The sequence below is a fragment of the Coenobita brevimanus genome, chromosome 24 (assembly GCF_032717465.1).
Source record: "Coenobita brevimanus isolate Jiangsu-jjx chromosome 24, ASM3271746v2, whole genome shotgun sequence".
NCBI lineage: Eukaryota > Metazoa > Arthropoda > Malacostraca > Decapoda > Coenobitidae > Coenobita > Coenobita brevimanus.
This window is the reverse complement of record NC_136977.1, coordinates 15,961,372-15,978,443: the sequence shown is the minus strand read 5'-3', so window position 1 is coordinate 15,978,443 and position 17,072 is coordinate 15,961,372. Positions and strand designations below refer to the sequence as shown.

General features: G+C 43.0%; 1 protein-coding gene across 1 annotated transcript in view; it reads left to right on the top strand.

The window, feature by feature from the left end:
- LOC145393503 (proteasome adapter and scaffold protein ECM29) overlaps positions 1 to 17,072 on the top strand; it is an 835,694-nt gene that overhangs the window by 784,091 nt on the left and 34,531 nt on the right. The window contains exon 23 of the mRNA XM_080267631.1: positions 13,018 to 13,150. Within this exon, the coding sequence (XP_080123757.1) occupies positions 13,018 to 13,150 (133 nt within the window). The remainder of the gene's footprint in view (positions 1 to 13,017; positions 13,151 to 17,072) is intronic.

The following is a 17,072-nucleotide window of genomic DNA, read 5'->3' as shown; positions in this document are numbered from 1 at the left end:
ACATATACCCCATCCATACTCCCATTCTCTCACACTTTCTCCTCTCCATTTTGTTTCAGTTATTCCACATACATCCACTTTCGCATCCTCAAGCACCTGGACAATCTCTCTCTCTTTCACCTCATCATTTGCTCCCCTTACATTCCACGTTCCAATTGCAATGTCCTTTGTCCGGTCCTTGGTCGTCAACGTTTGGTCAGTCCTTGTCCGTTTCTTACACACTCTCCCAAACTCATCCACCAAGCCTTGCAGCTCCTCTTCGTCTTCACTCAACAATACAGTATCATCTGCAAACAACAGTACAGGGAGTTTCCAAACGCTATCCTCTCTCACCAGGGCTACTCCAACATCCACTACCCTGCCTTGTACCTCTTTTATTACCCCATCCATGTACAGATTGAACAACCATGGAGACATGACACATCCCTGTTTGAACCCAACTTTCAAAGAGAAAAATTCAATTAGTTCACCATCCACACGCACTGCAGCCTTCGCACCATCGTACATACTCTTCACAGCATTCAACAACTTCCCATGTACTCCATATATTCTTAACACTTTCCACAATCCTTGTCTATCCACCCTGTCATATGCTTTCTTCAAATCCATGAAAGCCGCATACAACTTCTTTCCCTTCTCTAGAAACTTTTCCACTAAAGATCTAAGAATGAATATCTGATCTGCACAACCTCTTCCCTTCCTAAAGCCTCCCTGTTCTTCTCCAACTAATTTCTCTGTTCTTTCTCTAACTCTGTCAATAAGTATCCTACCATACACTTTTCCTATTATACGAAGAAGACAAATGCCCCTATGATTACCACACACTTCTTTTTCCCCTTTTCCTTTGTACAAGGGAATAATTATACCTGACTTCCAATCCTCCGGGACTCTACCTTCCTCCCAAGCCAATCTGCACATCTTCCACATCCATTCTACTACTATCTCTCCCCCATGCTTCAGCATTTCACCACACACTCCATCAATTCCTGGGGCTTTCCCCAATTTAACTTTCTTCATTGCTTCCACAACTTCTATCCTACTGATTTCTTCCTGTCTTCTCACCTCCCTCCTTCTCCCAGCCATTCTCCAGCCAATTATACTCGCATTACTTCCATCCTCTACGTTCAACAATTCCTTAAAGTGTTCTCTCCATCTGCTCACTTTTTCTCCCTTCTCCACTAGTAATCTACCATTTTTATCTTGCACTCCCCTGCTAACTTCACTTCCACCCTGTCTTACTCTTTTCACCTCTTTCCATACTGTGTATCTGTTCAGCTAATTGCCCCCCCAATGCCATATCAGAACCCAGCATATTTGATTCAGTATCCACACAGTTGACCAACCTTAACCTCACCTTTTTTACCGAAATTACTGTGTTGGGTGATTTTAACTTCCATAGTATAGAATGGTTATTGCATTTTGCCCAGACTATTGATACTTGTCTAGAATGTGAGCTGTTTTGCATAATCACTTAATCTCATGCAACTGGTAAAACAGCCAATGAGAACGCAGTCAGGCCTCGCTATACGTTTACTCACTATGTGATTAATTGCTAGAATGATGGAATAAAAGTTATACCCAGTTTGGCTGTAATATTGGCAAAATTATAACAGATTCATGAGAATGATAATTCTGGTGCCCAGAAGCCAGCTGTTTGAGCCAAGATGGCCATCTAGTGTATAGCAGTGATTGCTGCCCTTTCATTCCTCTTATGTGCATACAGGGCTATTGAAACACCATCCTTATCGGTAATTAACAGTTCAGGTGCATGACAAATATTGCAGTGTGTGATATTAAGTGATAACTTTTTGTATGTGAAATAGAAACCTGTGACTCGGAAATCGTGTCTCCCATGTGGACATGGTGCCTCCCACACCAGCAGTCAGCTGTTTGAGTCAAGATGGCCACCCAGTGTTCACATTTTATGTGATTGTCTCCTTTTCATTACATTTTATGTGTGTTCAAGGCCATTGAAACACCATTGCCATTGCCAAATAACAGTCTGAGTGTGGAACAAATACAGGTAGTGCAGTGTGCAATATTAAGTGAAGTGATAACTTTTTGTGTGTAAAATTCTGAAGCTTGCAACTTGAAAATCATGTCTGGCAAGGATACTGCCCCTAGTGGTAAGTGAGGTGCTACTGAGGGTTCCAAGGGCAAGCCTAAAAGGGTAAAGTTTTTTAGATTGTAGGTTATTTGGTCCAAGATCCCTTCCTTATCCCCACTGAACCCATGTCATATCAACCTTGCTATATAATAAATCGCTATACACTGGGATTTCACTTGACATAGCCACATCGTATAGCGAGGCCTGACTGTACCAGGTAATCTTGACCATAATGTCTTTTTCTTGCACCTGTTCTAGATAGACCACCCAGATCAGTACAAGATGGATCCTCTGACCACAATCTCATTAAAAGCTTATTCATCAGCTACCCCAAACCTGCCCATTCTGAACCAGTTAGGGTGACCAGATGGAACTTTTGCTTGGGCAGACTAGGATGCATTTAGAAATTTTCTAGCTGATATTCCATGGCAGTCTTTTTTTCTCCACTGACATCAGTTCTACCCAGTCTCACATAAATGACTTCATACAAATTGGTATGGACTTGTTCATACCCAGTCAACAGTTTGCTAAAAGATTGGACTCCCCAAAATGGTTCAGCTGCAGTTGTCCCAGACCAATGACCTGAAATCTCTGTAGCATGTAAGTCCTACTTGAATCAAACTTTCTTCACAACCAAGCATCAAAACAGTTGCTGAAATCCTAATGATAGTAGAATATTCAGGTCAACCCTCATTTCTTTCAGCAGTAGCTTTAACAAGTCATCACCCATTCCTCCACTAAAATCTTCATAGGGAAACACATTAAATGACCCTCGTGGATAAGGTAACGTTCTTGCCAGTATGTTTGTCAGAAATTGTATCTTAGAGGAAATCAGTCAGAACATTCCCTTACTAGAGCTTGACTCTTCAGAAATTACTCCACTAAAGATGCAGACTAAATAATATCCTAAACAGTTAGTTCCAGATTCAGATGGATTTCCTCCAGTAGTTATGAAAAATATTCCCCAAAACTTGCATTTGTTCTGGCAAAATTATTCAGATTATGCACAATTACTTTTTCATTCCCAAATTCTTGGAAAGAAGCCAATGTCCGCTCACTTCCAAAGAAAGGAAGTTCGTCTGATCGCACTGATTACAGACCAATAGTCATCACATCATCTCTTTGTAAAATATTTGAGATTGCCATTAATAAGCACACTGTTAAACATCTTGAATCCAACAACTTAATTAGTGGAAGACAGTATGGTTTTTATCTTTAAAGAGAAACTGATGATATACTCAATCTCAGTACAGGTATACCCCTGTTTAACAGTGCAATTGATTAAGTAAAAACCCACCGCTAGGCGGGGTATTGTATCTCAGGGTAGATTTAACATGTAAAGTATACAGTAGTGCACCAACTTTCGCTACAGCAGGATTCGCGGAATCCACTTTCGCGGCATGCACCAAATATTCCCTAACTTCCACTTTCGCTTGAAAAAAATCGATTTTCGCGCACAAATTTTGGGTTTGGGACAATATTTTGAACTTTGAATTTCCTGCACCGCCCGCCCGCAACCCACCGCCATCTTGAATGACGTCATGTCAACACTCTGTCCACCCATTCCCGCCATTGTGTACGAGCGTGCTAGCTCCATTGTGTTGGATTCTCACGGTTCAATGGCCTCTAGTATACCTGGTAGTGTGGGGAAAGGGCCTGGTGGTGTGGGGGGAGAGCCTGGTGGTGTGGGGGGAGGGCCGGGAGGCAGTGGTGGTGATAAAAAGTGGCCGGGACATTCAAAGTCGGGAGGAAAGGCCAAGGCTAAAAGAGAGTATCGTGTTGGAGTGAAGAAACGGCAGTATAATAATGAAATGAAAAGGAAGATAGTTGAGCACATGGACAAGGGCGCAAAAAACAGTGAAATCTGCCGTATATTTAACATCCCAGAATCGACAGTGCGTAGTATGAGGAAACAGCATGGTGGTAGCGAGGCAGCAAGAGGTGGCGCCAATACGTCTGGCGTGGCTAAGTAAGCCCGCCACATGCCTCGGATACTTACCCCCAACATCCATTAAACACCTCAACCTGGTCTCTGTGGTATGTTTCTCCTCATATAATGTGTACTGTACAGTTTTTATTGTTTGTATCTCACAATGCAATGTACAATAGTTATTTGATGTACTGTATTGCAAGTGAAAATGAAAATCTGATGTTACTTTAGGATAACCGGGAACCAATTAGCCTTTTTGCCATAAAGACAATGCCCCAATTTTCGCTAATTCTACTTTCGCGCATTATTTTTGGACCCAATTAGGCGTGAAAATTGGTGCCCCACTGTAGAGATATGTTTTTGAGCCTTGGGTTTCCCCCCAACCAAGTCCTAAACCCACCCTAGTGAGTCCAAAAACAAGTTTCTAGCTGACCTTAACCCCCAGATAACTTTAAAACAAACTAAACTAAGCCTAAAAGCAGTTTATAACTCACTAAACCCAATAATAAAATCTGAAAATCATCAAATGTCTGGAAAAAATCAAACTTAGTAAACTGTACACCAAACTGACAATATTCACCCCACCTATGACAAAAACACATTAATCTGAGTCCGGAAATAAATCAGCCTCAACACAAAATTTTTATAACTAAAATATCATCAAAATCGGTAAAAAAAATCTATCTATCTATAGCCCGACGCCCTAATCCCGCAAAGGGTGGCCGCAGACAAAACGCCTCCAAGTCGCTCTGTCACCCACCAACCCACCATTTGACTACCCTCCCCCCAGCTCACCCCCCCCCCTCATATACCTCTCAACTCCATCCCTCCACCTCATCCTCGGTCTACCCCTCCCTCTCCCTCCCTCCACCTCACCTACATACACCCTCTTAGTCAGTCATTCATTCTCCATTCTCTTCACACGTCCTAACCACCTCAGTGTATTTCTCCTAATCTTCTCAACCACATCCACCCCACAACGTTCCTTCACTTCTTCATTCGTCAACCTGTCCCTCCATGTCACTCCACATGTTCCTCTCAAGTAACTCATTTCCACTGCTCTCACTCTTGACTTGTTCCCCTTTGCAAGGTCCACGCCTCGCTTCCATACGTCTGGGTAGGGATCACAATGCTATCATACAGTGACTTCTTAACTTCCATGCTCACCTCCCTATTTCTTACCACTGCTTTCAGTGAACCAACAACCTTCCTTCCTTGCTGTACCCTTTCACGCACTTCATCCCCCAAAGTTCCATCCTTACTCATCACACTACCCAAGTTCTTGAATGCACTCACATTCTCCATATCCTCGCCATCCAACCTCACTGTACATTCTGTGACTTCATTCCTCTCAAACACCATAACTTTTCTTTTGTTTACATTAACTTTCAGCTTCCTCCTCCTACACACTGTCCCGAATTCATTCACCAAACCTTGCAACTCCCATTCATCTTCACTCAACAATACTGTATCATCAGCAAACAGCAACACCAGAATCTTCCAAATCTCACCATCATTCATTAGAGACACCCCCACATCCACTGCTGTACCTTGCACCTCCTTTACAACCCCATCCATGTATATATTAAACAGCCATGGAGACATCACACAACCCTGTTCCAGTCCTACATTGAGATCAAAGAACTCACTCAGCTCGCCATCCACTCTCACCGTAGCTCTAGCTCCATCGTACATACTCTTCACAGCACTCAACAATTTCCCCTCCACTCCATATATTCTTAATACCTTCCACATACCTTGCCTATCTATTCTGTCATAAGCTTTCTCCAAGTCCATTAAGGCAGCATACACTTTCTTTCCCTTCTCTAAATACATTTCCACTAAACATCTTAGAACAAATATCTGATCTACACACCCTTTTTCCTTCCTAAATCCCCCTTGTTCTTCTCCAGCTAGCTCCTCTGTCATATGCCTAACCCTATCAGTGAGTATTCTACCATATGTTTTACCAGTCACACTAAGAAGGCAAATACCCCTATGGTTACCACATACTTCTCTCTCTCCTTTTCCTTTGTATAAAGGAACAGTTATACCTGATTTCCAGTCCTCTGGAACTCTTCCCTCTTCCTAAGCCAATCTACACAACTTCCATATCCATTCCACAACAATCTCACCCCCATACCTCAGCATTTAAGCACACACTCCATCAATTCCTGGGGCCTTTCCCAACTTGATCTTCTTCATTGCTTCCACTACTTCCGCCCAACTGATCTCTTCCTCCCTCCTCTCATCTCTTCTTCTCCCAGCCATTCCCCAATCACTTATACTCGCACTTCTCTCACTCTCTACATTCAACAAATCCTCAAAGTGCTCCTTCCATCTCAATTTCTCTCTCTTCTCCACCAACAATCTATTATTCCTATCTTTCACTCCCCTACTATTTCCCCTTTCACACTGCCTTACTTTCTTTACCTCCTTCCAAAACAATTTCTTACTCTCCCTCCATTTCACACTCAGATTCCTCCCAAACTCTTCATCCACTTTCTTCTTACTCTCCTTCACCAGTCTCTTCACCTCCCTTCTCCTGCTCACATATACCTCTCTCTTCTCTCTTTCATCTTCTCCCCTACCTCTGCTCGCCAACCATTCACCATATGCCTTCTTCTTTTGTTCCACAGCTCGTTTCACCTCATCATTCCACCATGCTGTCCCTTGCACACCCTTGCATCTCCTCCTCACTCCACAAACCACCTCACACGGAGCGCCTATCTCTTCTGTGAATATCTTACATACATCTTCCACCCCTTCCATCTGGTCTAGCTAATACCTTTCCAATCTTTCTTCCACTATACTCTTATACTCTGCCATTTTCTCACTATCTTGCAAATTCTCCACTCTTCTCACAGGAGCTGTTTCCTCTTGTCTTCCCCTTCATCTCCTAAACCATTTTCTTTGCAGCTTTACCTTGGCCATCACTAAGTGATGGTCCGAGACTCCATTCCCCCACCCTCTCCACACTCTTGCATCCAACACTTGTCTTCTCATTCGCTCATCCACACACACGTAGTCTATCATTGCCTTTCGTTCAATAAGTTCACCATCCATCCTCCTCATTACCTCCATGTATACCGGTGGATCATCTTGTGCCGAAAGTAGGTGTTGGCTATTGCCAACCCCTTACCAGCACAGATGTCCACCAAAGCACTACCATTCCCATCTGCTTCAGCTGGCACACCACGCTGACCAACCACTCAATCCACTCGTACATTCCCAACTTTGCCATTCATGTCTCCAATCAAAAGCACTCTCTCGCTCCTCTCAAATTTGTCCATACATGCTTCTACTCTCGCCCAAAACTCATCTTTCATCCTTAAACCGGGATTTGGCGATTGTTAGGTGGGGCATGGTGGTATTTCTACCCCTATCACTAAGCCGGGGTATCGCATCTAGGGGTATCATATCTCAGGGTTTACCTGTACTCATGCCATCCATCAGTCAACTGACCAGCATGGAGAAACCCATGCAATCACCTTTGATGTTTCTAAAGCTTTTAGCACAATGTGACACCATTCCCTGTTATGCAAACCCTTGCTACAGCCTGTCATGTTTTGTCCCACTGATTTTCCCATATTTCAGCAACAGAAAGATAAAAGTGAAGGTAGATGATGTATATTCCAACTTCTGCTCAGTTAATGCCAGTGTGTCGCAAGGATCAGTCTTAGCTCTAGCCCTGATCCTCACACATATTAATGATCTTTTGTCTGTCACCTATAATCCCATTCACTCATATGCAGATGACTCAACACTTCACACTTCTTCAAGCTTAAACACTCATTCACAAAGAGTGATATCTTTAACTCCTAACTTGGCACAGCAGTCTCCTTAACCCCTAAAGCGCGGAGTTGTTTTTGCCTGACTTGCGTGTCTCGCAGGCATATTCGTGCTCCGACAGACTCTCTAAAAATATTTGCCAAAAATCAGTTATTAGTCCTAGAATATTAAAATTACATATGCATATGGCACATACCTTCAGCTTTCTCCTGGGATGTTTGTTGAGTCTTCGTCGAGTACCGTAGGACTTGCGGAGACCTCTGAAGTTGGGTAACAAAGTCTCCACTTTACACTTCCCGACAACCCGTAATATGATTACCACAGCCTGTTATTATCACTAGAAACACTACTCTATGATTCTCAAATAGTTTGGAATCCATACTAAAAAAAAAAAAAAAAAAAAAAAAAAAAAACTGTGAAAGCAATGAAAATTACGAGCTCGTATGACTTCCCACTTGACATCGTTTGCCGCTGGTGTTCTGTCATTTATTATTCTTAAAAACACTCACAGTTTATATTTCTATTACTGTATAACATATATATCTACAGTCTTTATCCATAAGTTTCCTTCTGTAATAGTTGTTCATTGTCACTGTAGGCATTCAGTTTCTCTTTCAGTAAAATACATAGCATTCACTTTCTCGTCCTGTATACTACCGTTGAGAGTGAATCTGTCACTTTCATTTTCACTTTCATAACTCATAGTATTCATACATGCTAGAGTGAAACTTTCACTTTCATTACTCCTAGTATATATACTCGTATTCTTATATTACTACTCATTTACATTTCTATTTACATTCATTACTCCTAGTATATATACTCGTATTCTTATATTACTACTCATTTACATTTCTATTTACATTCTCTATTTTATTTACATTATTTACATTTCTATTTTATTCACACAGTGTTATGCAGTCACTTGCAGTAACTTATAAAACTATTTTCCACTGTTCACTTATACTGTATTTATATTCAGTGCTTTCACTTGCTGTTTACACATTATTTACACATTATTTACATTTCCACTTGCACTGTTTTACTCACCTGATAGATGGTAGTCACTGTCTATCATTTTCATTGACAAATTAGCCAGTTCACATTCAACAGCAGTCACTTAGCCCTTTACCTCTTTCCACACAAGGTTTAGTAGGGGGTAGAGGTCACAGGGCCCTTTGCATGTGGCTAAAAAGCAACGGAATTGGGCAGGCGCGAATCCGACGTGCTTTCACCTTGAAAGACGACAGTAAACTGAATACAGTGTGGTGGCCTGCCTAGGGGAAATGCAATGCTGCCGATGTCAGCAGGGTGAAAGCTGCTAATATATACGCTTTGAAATGATTGGCAGGAAATTGAGACAATACATAAGGAAATTTAGACAATACATAATAAATTAGGCAGTTCCAGGTGAATGTAAATATCACTTAGGCTTCTCCCTTCCTTTCTTGTATATATTTTTATTACAAGAATAGATTATACGGCATATTTCAAGGGGAAATAAACAGCGAAAATTAGCGAACGAGTGCATGTGAGGTGTTGTCAGGTGATAATTAGCCAATTCCAGGTGTATAGCACAATCACTTACCTTATTTCTTTCTTGTATATACAATACATAATAATAGTTGAGAGGTATATGAGGGAGGGAGGGGTGAGTTGGGGGGAGGGTAGTCAAATGGTGGGTGACAGAGTGACTCGGAGGCGTTTTGTCTGCGGCCACCCTTTGCAGGATTAGGGCGTCGGGCTATAGATAGAGATAGATAGATATATTATTTGGTATAAGAATAGGGCATAGGGCTTATTTCAATGGATGAAATCAGTGGAAAATTCCAGGGATGATTTACTTAGCGTAGCACGGCCGGGCAGGCGAGAGGAGAGGGTAATGGAGGGGAGGTAGGGAGGGGAGTCAAGAACAGGGAGAAATGGCTAAATTGTCAACAATGGATGGGAGTACAGATGAGATTAGGAGTGCTGACTAGTGTTGGACATTGGCAGTACTGATAGATGATACAAGCCACCACTTGAAAGGCCGGGCGAATTCTAAAAAACACAGAATCACAAAAGTGACGCCCCGCGGTATGATCCCTTGCTCCCAAGCGTCACAAAAGTGACGCCCTGTGGTTATGGGGTTAAATCAACACTTATCCGAGATCACTAAATAAGAACAAAATAACATTGTCTCATGTACCGTAATGCTAGGAAAACCAATTATATCCAGTTTACTTATAGACAGATATTGCCTGATTCTTATATCACCCTTCCTGCAACCAATATTTGTGTCTCTAAAAGTATTGAAATTATCAATGTTTGGCTTAAAAGAACCCTCAGTTGGACCTCTCATGTTAGATCACATGCTAAAACCACCTTATAGAAACTTGGATTATTGTATAGAATCTGTTGTCATTTCACTGACGAGCAGTTAACAGTAATTTACAAGAGTCATGTGTACTCTTATATTATTGTTCACCCTTGTGGAATAGATGTGGAGAGGTTGCACTAAAACTGGACAAAACTCAGAACAAAGCTATATGAATGATTAAAAACCCCACAATTACAAATGTACTACCTCCCCTACAAATAAGATGGAATGTTGCCTCCCTTGCATTATATCATAGATACTTTTATGGCAAATGCTCTGACAAAGGTGCGTCCATTGTGCTACCTTTTCATGTCTTCCCCCATACTACAGAAACATCTGGTATCACTGATGACTGGACTATCACATTACCATATAACCTCTGCCTATCAGGATTCCTTTATTCCCTGAACAGCTTCTCATTGGAACTCTTTTCCTCAGATTAGTTTCCCCAAAAAATTTCAACCTACAGCAATTCAATTTCAACTGTTACAAATTTTTTATGAATGGAGGATACCTGTAATCTGGTGTATGGTTGGTGTATAAAAAAAAAAAAAAAAAGGCTACATTGTGACCCCCCTCACTCTAGAACAGACATGTAATACTATGAAGAAAATAAAGAACAAACACAAGGCCAGAAGGCATCATCAACCCACATGTTCGTATCGTATCGTATCATTTTTAAAGGCTCCAGTGTGCTTGCGTGCATCGGCCTTGGTTACCTAATGGTGGCTCTCCATACTACCCAGTCACTGGCAGCCTTCCTTTTCAGTCCCTTATTCCCGAGGTCACACTCAATGACCTTGTCCCAGGTCTTTTTTGGTCTGCCTCTCACATCCCTACTCCTGACATTCTCACTTCTCACCTTCTTCCCCAATTATCACCCACACCTAAAACATTTAGGACTATATGGCATCCAAGCCCTCTTATACCAAACAATGACCCAACATACAGTTATTGTTACAGACCCATAACACTATGTGGCATGTCATCTAAGACAACTGAATACCTAACTCATGACCGGTTCACACCCTACGTCCTGCTTGCTCCCCCTAACATGGCTTTATGGCATTACACTACGCAAGCATGATGTTAGCCTACTTCACACAGTATGCCTCTGATGGCTTCATCTCTATGGGACGTGCCTAACGTTGATAAACCTCAAATGCAAATTAATCATAAACATATACAAGATAGTCCTTGCCAACTTCTTATCTATTAGACCAGCATTTGTTACACTCCAGGGCAAGTCATTATGGACATGAAATTTTCTTAACCCTCCTCGTGCCAGTGCTGTTTTAAAACGGTCTGACAAAATTCTGCGGTCAGTGCCAGTGCCGTTTTAAAACGGCTTAAAATTAAAACATTCACTGTGACTGCACTTTTCAAGATTCGTGGGTAAAAATTGGCAGGCATGTATATTAACTGTTCCTCTGTCATGCCTCAGGCAGTCAAGACCATACACCCACTCGCTTCTCCCCCTCATGCTTGCTCTGCCTCACTCTGCCTGTGTGCCTCACCCAGTGCTGTACATAGTGAAGTCATATTGTAAATATTTTCATGGAAGTGTAGGCACCATACATAGTGAAATCAAGTTGTAAATATTTTCTTGTAAGTGTAAGTACCGTACTTAGGGAAGTCAAGTTGTAAATAGGTACCTTCTTGTAAGTGCCAAGACTGTACATAGTGAAGTCAGTTTGTACCAATCTTCAAGTAAGTGTAAGACAATGCATTCACAGTGAAAGAGAGACACAAATTGTGACAGATGTTGAAGTAATAAGTAATCAGAAAAGTGTACTGAACATTGCAATACCTTCCCAGCATAAATACCTGAGTCTGCCTTTCATAGAAAACAGCTTTCTCTCACCTACATGGCGAGCGTGAGAGAGTGGGAATACCTGTACAGTATACGAGTAGGCAGGACTCAATAAAACCCATTTCCTAGCTTCGGTGAGTATTTTAATGGTGAAATTCGTTGTTTTCACATCAAAATCTATCATTTTAGTATTAAAAAAAAAAAAAAAAAAAAAAAAAAAGGTAAATAAATGGCCGGCACGGAGGTGACCCATAGGGCTAAAAATAGCTGGCATGCGGCAGGTTAACTGAATTCCACAGGGCTCTTTTCCTTCATTCACACTTTTCATCCTATACATGCCTGTATATGAGTAGGCAGGACTCAATAAAACCCATTTTCTAGCTTTGGTGAGTATTTAAATGGTGAAATTCGTTGTTTTCACATCAAAATCTATCATTTTAGTTAAAAAAAAAAAAAGGTAAATAAATGGCCGGCACAGAGGCGACCCATAGGGCTAAAAATAGCTGGCACGCGGCGGGTTAACTGAATTCCACAGGGCTCTTTTTCCTTCATTCACACTTTTCATCCTATACATGCCTGACATTCCTACACCCCAGCCAGCCACAGTCATTGTCCCATATGCAGATGACACTACCATAAGAACCACTCTTGACATCACAAACACAGTATACACACTGCAACAAGACTACCTCAGCACCTTTCAAGCATGAGTTGATGACAACAGGCTGATGACTGCTGCAATCAAATCCATCACCAGACACATCACCAGCAATCATGAGCACAGGCATACCTCACACGTCACACTCAACAATTTACCAGTGTCACACAAACCCTCCACTAAGATCCTTGGAGTGACGTGTGGCACTGGACTGACCTTCAAGAACTGCATACAAGACATCAGGAAGCATTGATACTGAACCCATCATTTACACATCTTGAAGTCATACACTTGTTTACATGTGGAAAAAATATTATCACTTGAAGATGTGAATATTTCATACATAATTTCTTGACAGGATAAAAAGGATCAAGATGAAGGTGAAGAGGAGGAAGAACGTAACAAGAAGGAGGAATCCTTGAGATGGGATTTAATTGATGAGATGGTTCACTCACTTGGACGTGCTTGGCCATTGGCCAAACCCACGCAAGGTATGCAGTCCCATGTGTTTCCTGCAGGTGAAATTGGAGATGCAGAGTTAGTGTAATGTCATGGTTGACACAGGAAGTTAATCTTTCTTTACATTGTGGTCATGTTATAGTATTCTAATAAATACTGCACTGTACCTTTTTCCCAAGATTATTAAAGCATAAAGTATTGTATTCTGTTATGTACTTTGTCAGCCCTGCTGTGTATACATTACAGATTCTCAGCCAAGCCAGATGAGTTGAAAATTCAAATCATGGTTTCATTAGTAATTTTTGTTTTATTAATGGCTCACAGTAAAAATAATACTGTTGTATTGAGAATAGAAGGAAAACCACTTTTTTTTTTTTTTTTTTTTTTTTCCCCACCTGAACATATCCCATAACCTCTTCACCAGATTCACTCCTGTAATATATATTTTGATATTGCTACTTTCAAAACATTTTTTCAGCTAAGGGGAAAATTTTTTCAATTTGAAGAATTACCTGTCACCTTCATTAGCCCCTTCATTACCACAGGTGTTTCCTGAATTGAACAGAATTGCCTGGGATAGCAGTGTGTGCAAACAGGAACTCTGACACTGTGCACACGTTGCATTACAATTTAAGGCTTGCAAGTAACTTGTCACCACATATCAAAAATGAAGTGTTAGCGGTGTTCTGGACCATGCTTGGTTTGCACATGATAGGTAAAAAATGTGTGTGTATTGGATTAGGGTCATGTCTTGGATCACTGCATATAGCAAATACTTGCTTGCCAAACCCATGTAGAGCTGAGAGCTGATTGTACATTGTTATCCACTTGACTTTCATGCTGATGAGGAGCATACACATGGTGGTGCTGTACACCATGGAGCAAAGCAACTGTGGCATCCACCCAGGATCCAAACCTCCTCATTATTTTCTTGCACCTAACCATGGGGAAGGACCCTGGTCTGACCCTGCTGAGGTGCTGTCAAGCACAAGGGGGAACCAATTTCATGCGCACACTGTACAGTACAGCACACCCTTGTTATCCGCTCTCCCAGTACTTGATAATTCACCATAACAATGTGAAAATAAGTTATAACCATCTCCTTGTTTTTGATGCATCACTCTCGCCATAGCGATGGTGGCAGATGAAAAGCCAGTCACGCATGCCAACATACACCAAACCGACAGTCACCTGTCAAAGCCGAGATGGTTGCCTGTGTTTACATGCATAGAATCCTGTTCAGCTCCCACCAGTCCTTTGAGAAATTGGGCTGCTCCATCATCCCCCTACCCCCCCCCCCCTCTTTCTCTCTCTGTCCCTATGTATGTATGTGTATATGCAGTAATCCCTTGATTATCCGTACAGTCCATGTCCATTCGTTAGGCCTTGGCTATATTATAACCGTAACAGGATTTATTTGTCCATAACTTGACATAAAACCTCCAGCTTTGGCGGCTGGCCAGCTGACAAAGTAAAAAAAATTTGTCCCGTGGTTCACTGGCCTCTCTATCTGTGTGCAGATAATAGACCCTAACTCACAAGGTGAGCGAGAATGGCTTTACAGATCCCTAACGTATGGTCGAAATCACCTGGCCGCCCAGGCCAGCCTACAAAGTCAAAAAAGTGCATTGACTGTCTCACCAGCCTCTCTGTCCATGTGCTGGTGATAGACCATAACCCACAAGGTGAGGAAGAATGGCTATACAGATTCCTAACATGGTCAAAATCACCCAGTAACCATGATCAGTGGAAACATACTGGCAGCATGCGAGGAAAACAGATGTAAACCACAAGGTGAGTGAGAATGGCTGTACCTGGTCCCTACCAAATGGTGGAAATCCCCTGGCCACTCCCATCACCGATAACATTCTGGAAACGCGCAAGGAAGACAGAGCGTAACCCACAAGGTGAACGAGAATGGCTGTACGGATCCCTACTGTATGGTCGATGTCCCCCCAGCTGCCCGGATTAGTCGGAAACTCCCAGCCATGCACAGCCATCTGCATCATTACCGAATGGTCAAAGTTGCATTGCCCTCTGGATTATTTGGTCACTCCCTAGACCTATGGTGTATGGGGACCCAATGTTTCTGCCATGTAGCGAAATTTGCCTGTGTGAGCCCTTGCGCTCATAGATCAGTGTGCACTTGCATGCTTATAGCCAAGCGTGGGTAGAGACATGGCAATGCCATACACTCCAAAGCACTACCACATCTCAGTTCCCCCTTTGTCTCTCCACACGTGGATGTACTTGGCTGAAGTTTGATAGTGGCAGTTTCCATAGTTGCATTTGTGGTGGTTTCCTGCTTCTGCAGGCCTTAACTCTCCTATGTGGTGATCCCGTCTGTGTGATGATGGCCCTGCCACCACCTGAGAAACCTAAGGGGAGGGTCATGATTCTGGTGAAGACGTGCGAGATGTTGGGCAAGGTTGATGCGGGCCACCCTCATGCATTCTACGTGAATTTGACTTGTCCTGCTCAGCCTTGTCTGATATCAGGAGATCACGGGACAAGCATACTCAGTAAGGCCAGGACTACAGCAGTACAACCAGGAAAGACGACTGGAAGGTGATGTCCCAGCCCTGCCACGCCATCATCAACCAGTCGACTTTGGTTTGGTTTCGCCAGCAACAGGGTGCCATCATGTTTGTATAAGGGACTAAGTTGAAGGCTGCAGCCGAGAAGTTTGCACGCCTGCACAACGTTCATGACTTCAAGGCATCCGAGAGTTGGTCCTTCCAGTTCAAACTTCGACATGGATTTACAGGCCAGAAGGCACAAGGCGAGGCTTTGGATGCGGCAGTGAAGGATGTTGAGTCGTTTTGCCAGAAAATTCAGCACCTGATCGAGAAGGAGGGCCTTGCTCTCAGTCAGGTGTACGATGCTGATGAAACTGGCCTCTTCTTCCACTCTGTGCCCACCAACAGCCCGGCAGAAGAAACGGAGAAGACTGTGCCTGGTTAGAAGTTGTCCAGACAACATGTCGTGGTGTTGTGCTGTGCCAGTGCTAACGGGATGCATCATCTCAAACCCGTTATTGTTGGACGTGCAAAATAGCCACATCGTCTCTGTGGGTTGATGGATAGCCTGCCTTTTGTGCGGTACCAATCTATGAAGGCCTGATTGACCGTAAAGATCTTCAGAGGTTGGTTTCACAGACACTTTGTCAAGGAGATTATCCATTATCAGATGGAGGAACATGGAATCCCTCGCAACCAGGTGAAGGCTCTCCTGATCCATGACGATGTCCCTGTGCGTCCATTGGAGAAGGATTTGGCAGCTGATGATGGCCATATAGGTGCATGTTTCTGCAGCTTAATACGACTGCCCTCATTCAACGAATGGACCAGGGTGTTATCGTGGCGGCCAAGAGACTGTACCGTCAGAGGTTCCTCGACAAGTTGATGGTGGTGCTTAAGGACGAGGAAGGGGTCAACACACATGGGGAGCGGACCTTGGAGAATCTGCGGTGTTACAACATCAAGTTTGGGATTTTCATGTGGGCCAGTGCTTGGAAGGAAGTCTCCATCAAAACCTTGAAAAGTGGTTGGACTTGTCTCCTTCAGGGGTACAAGGCCATGCATGACTTTGAAGGATTTGACTTGGATGATTTCCTCCTCCAGCTACGAAATGCAGGCAAGGATGTGGACGTCGACGATGTGAGGGATTGTCTGGATGATGACAGCAGCAATCCAGGTTGTCAGACATTGTCTGATCAGGAGATCGCTGCTGCTGTCTCTGTGGGGCCGACAGAGGAAAGTGACGAGGATGCGGACCCTGACTCTGGCCACCCGCCACCTAATCACTCCCTCGTCTTGGTGCGCTGCGGGCCGGCATTGAGCAGGTGCTTGAGTATGCCGTGCACCCTCAGTGTGACAGGGAGTTAGTGCCAATCAAGCTGGCGATGGATCTGCGGGCAGTCAGGGACGCTGTCATCTTCCAACAAAATTGCCA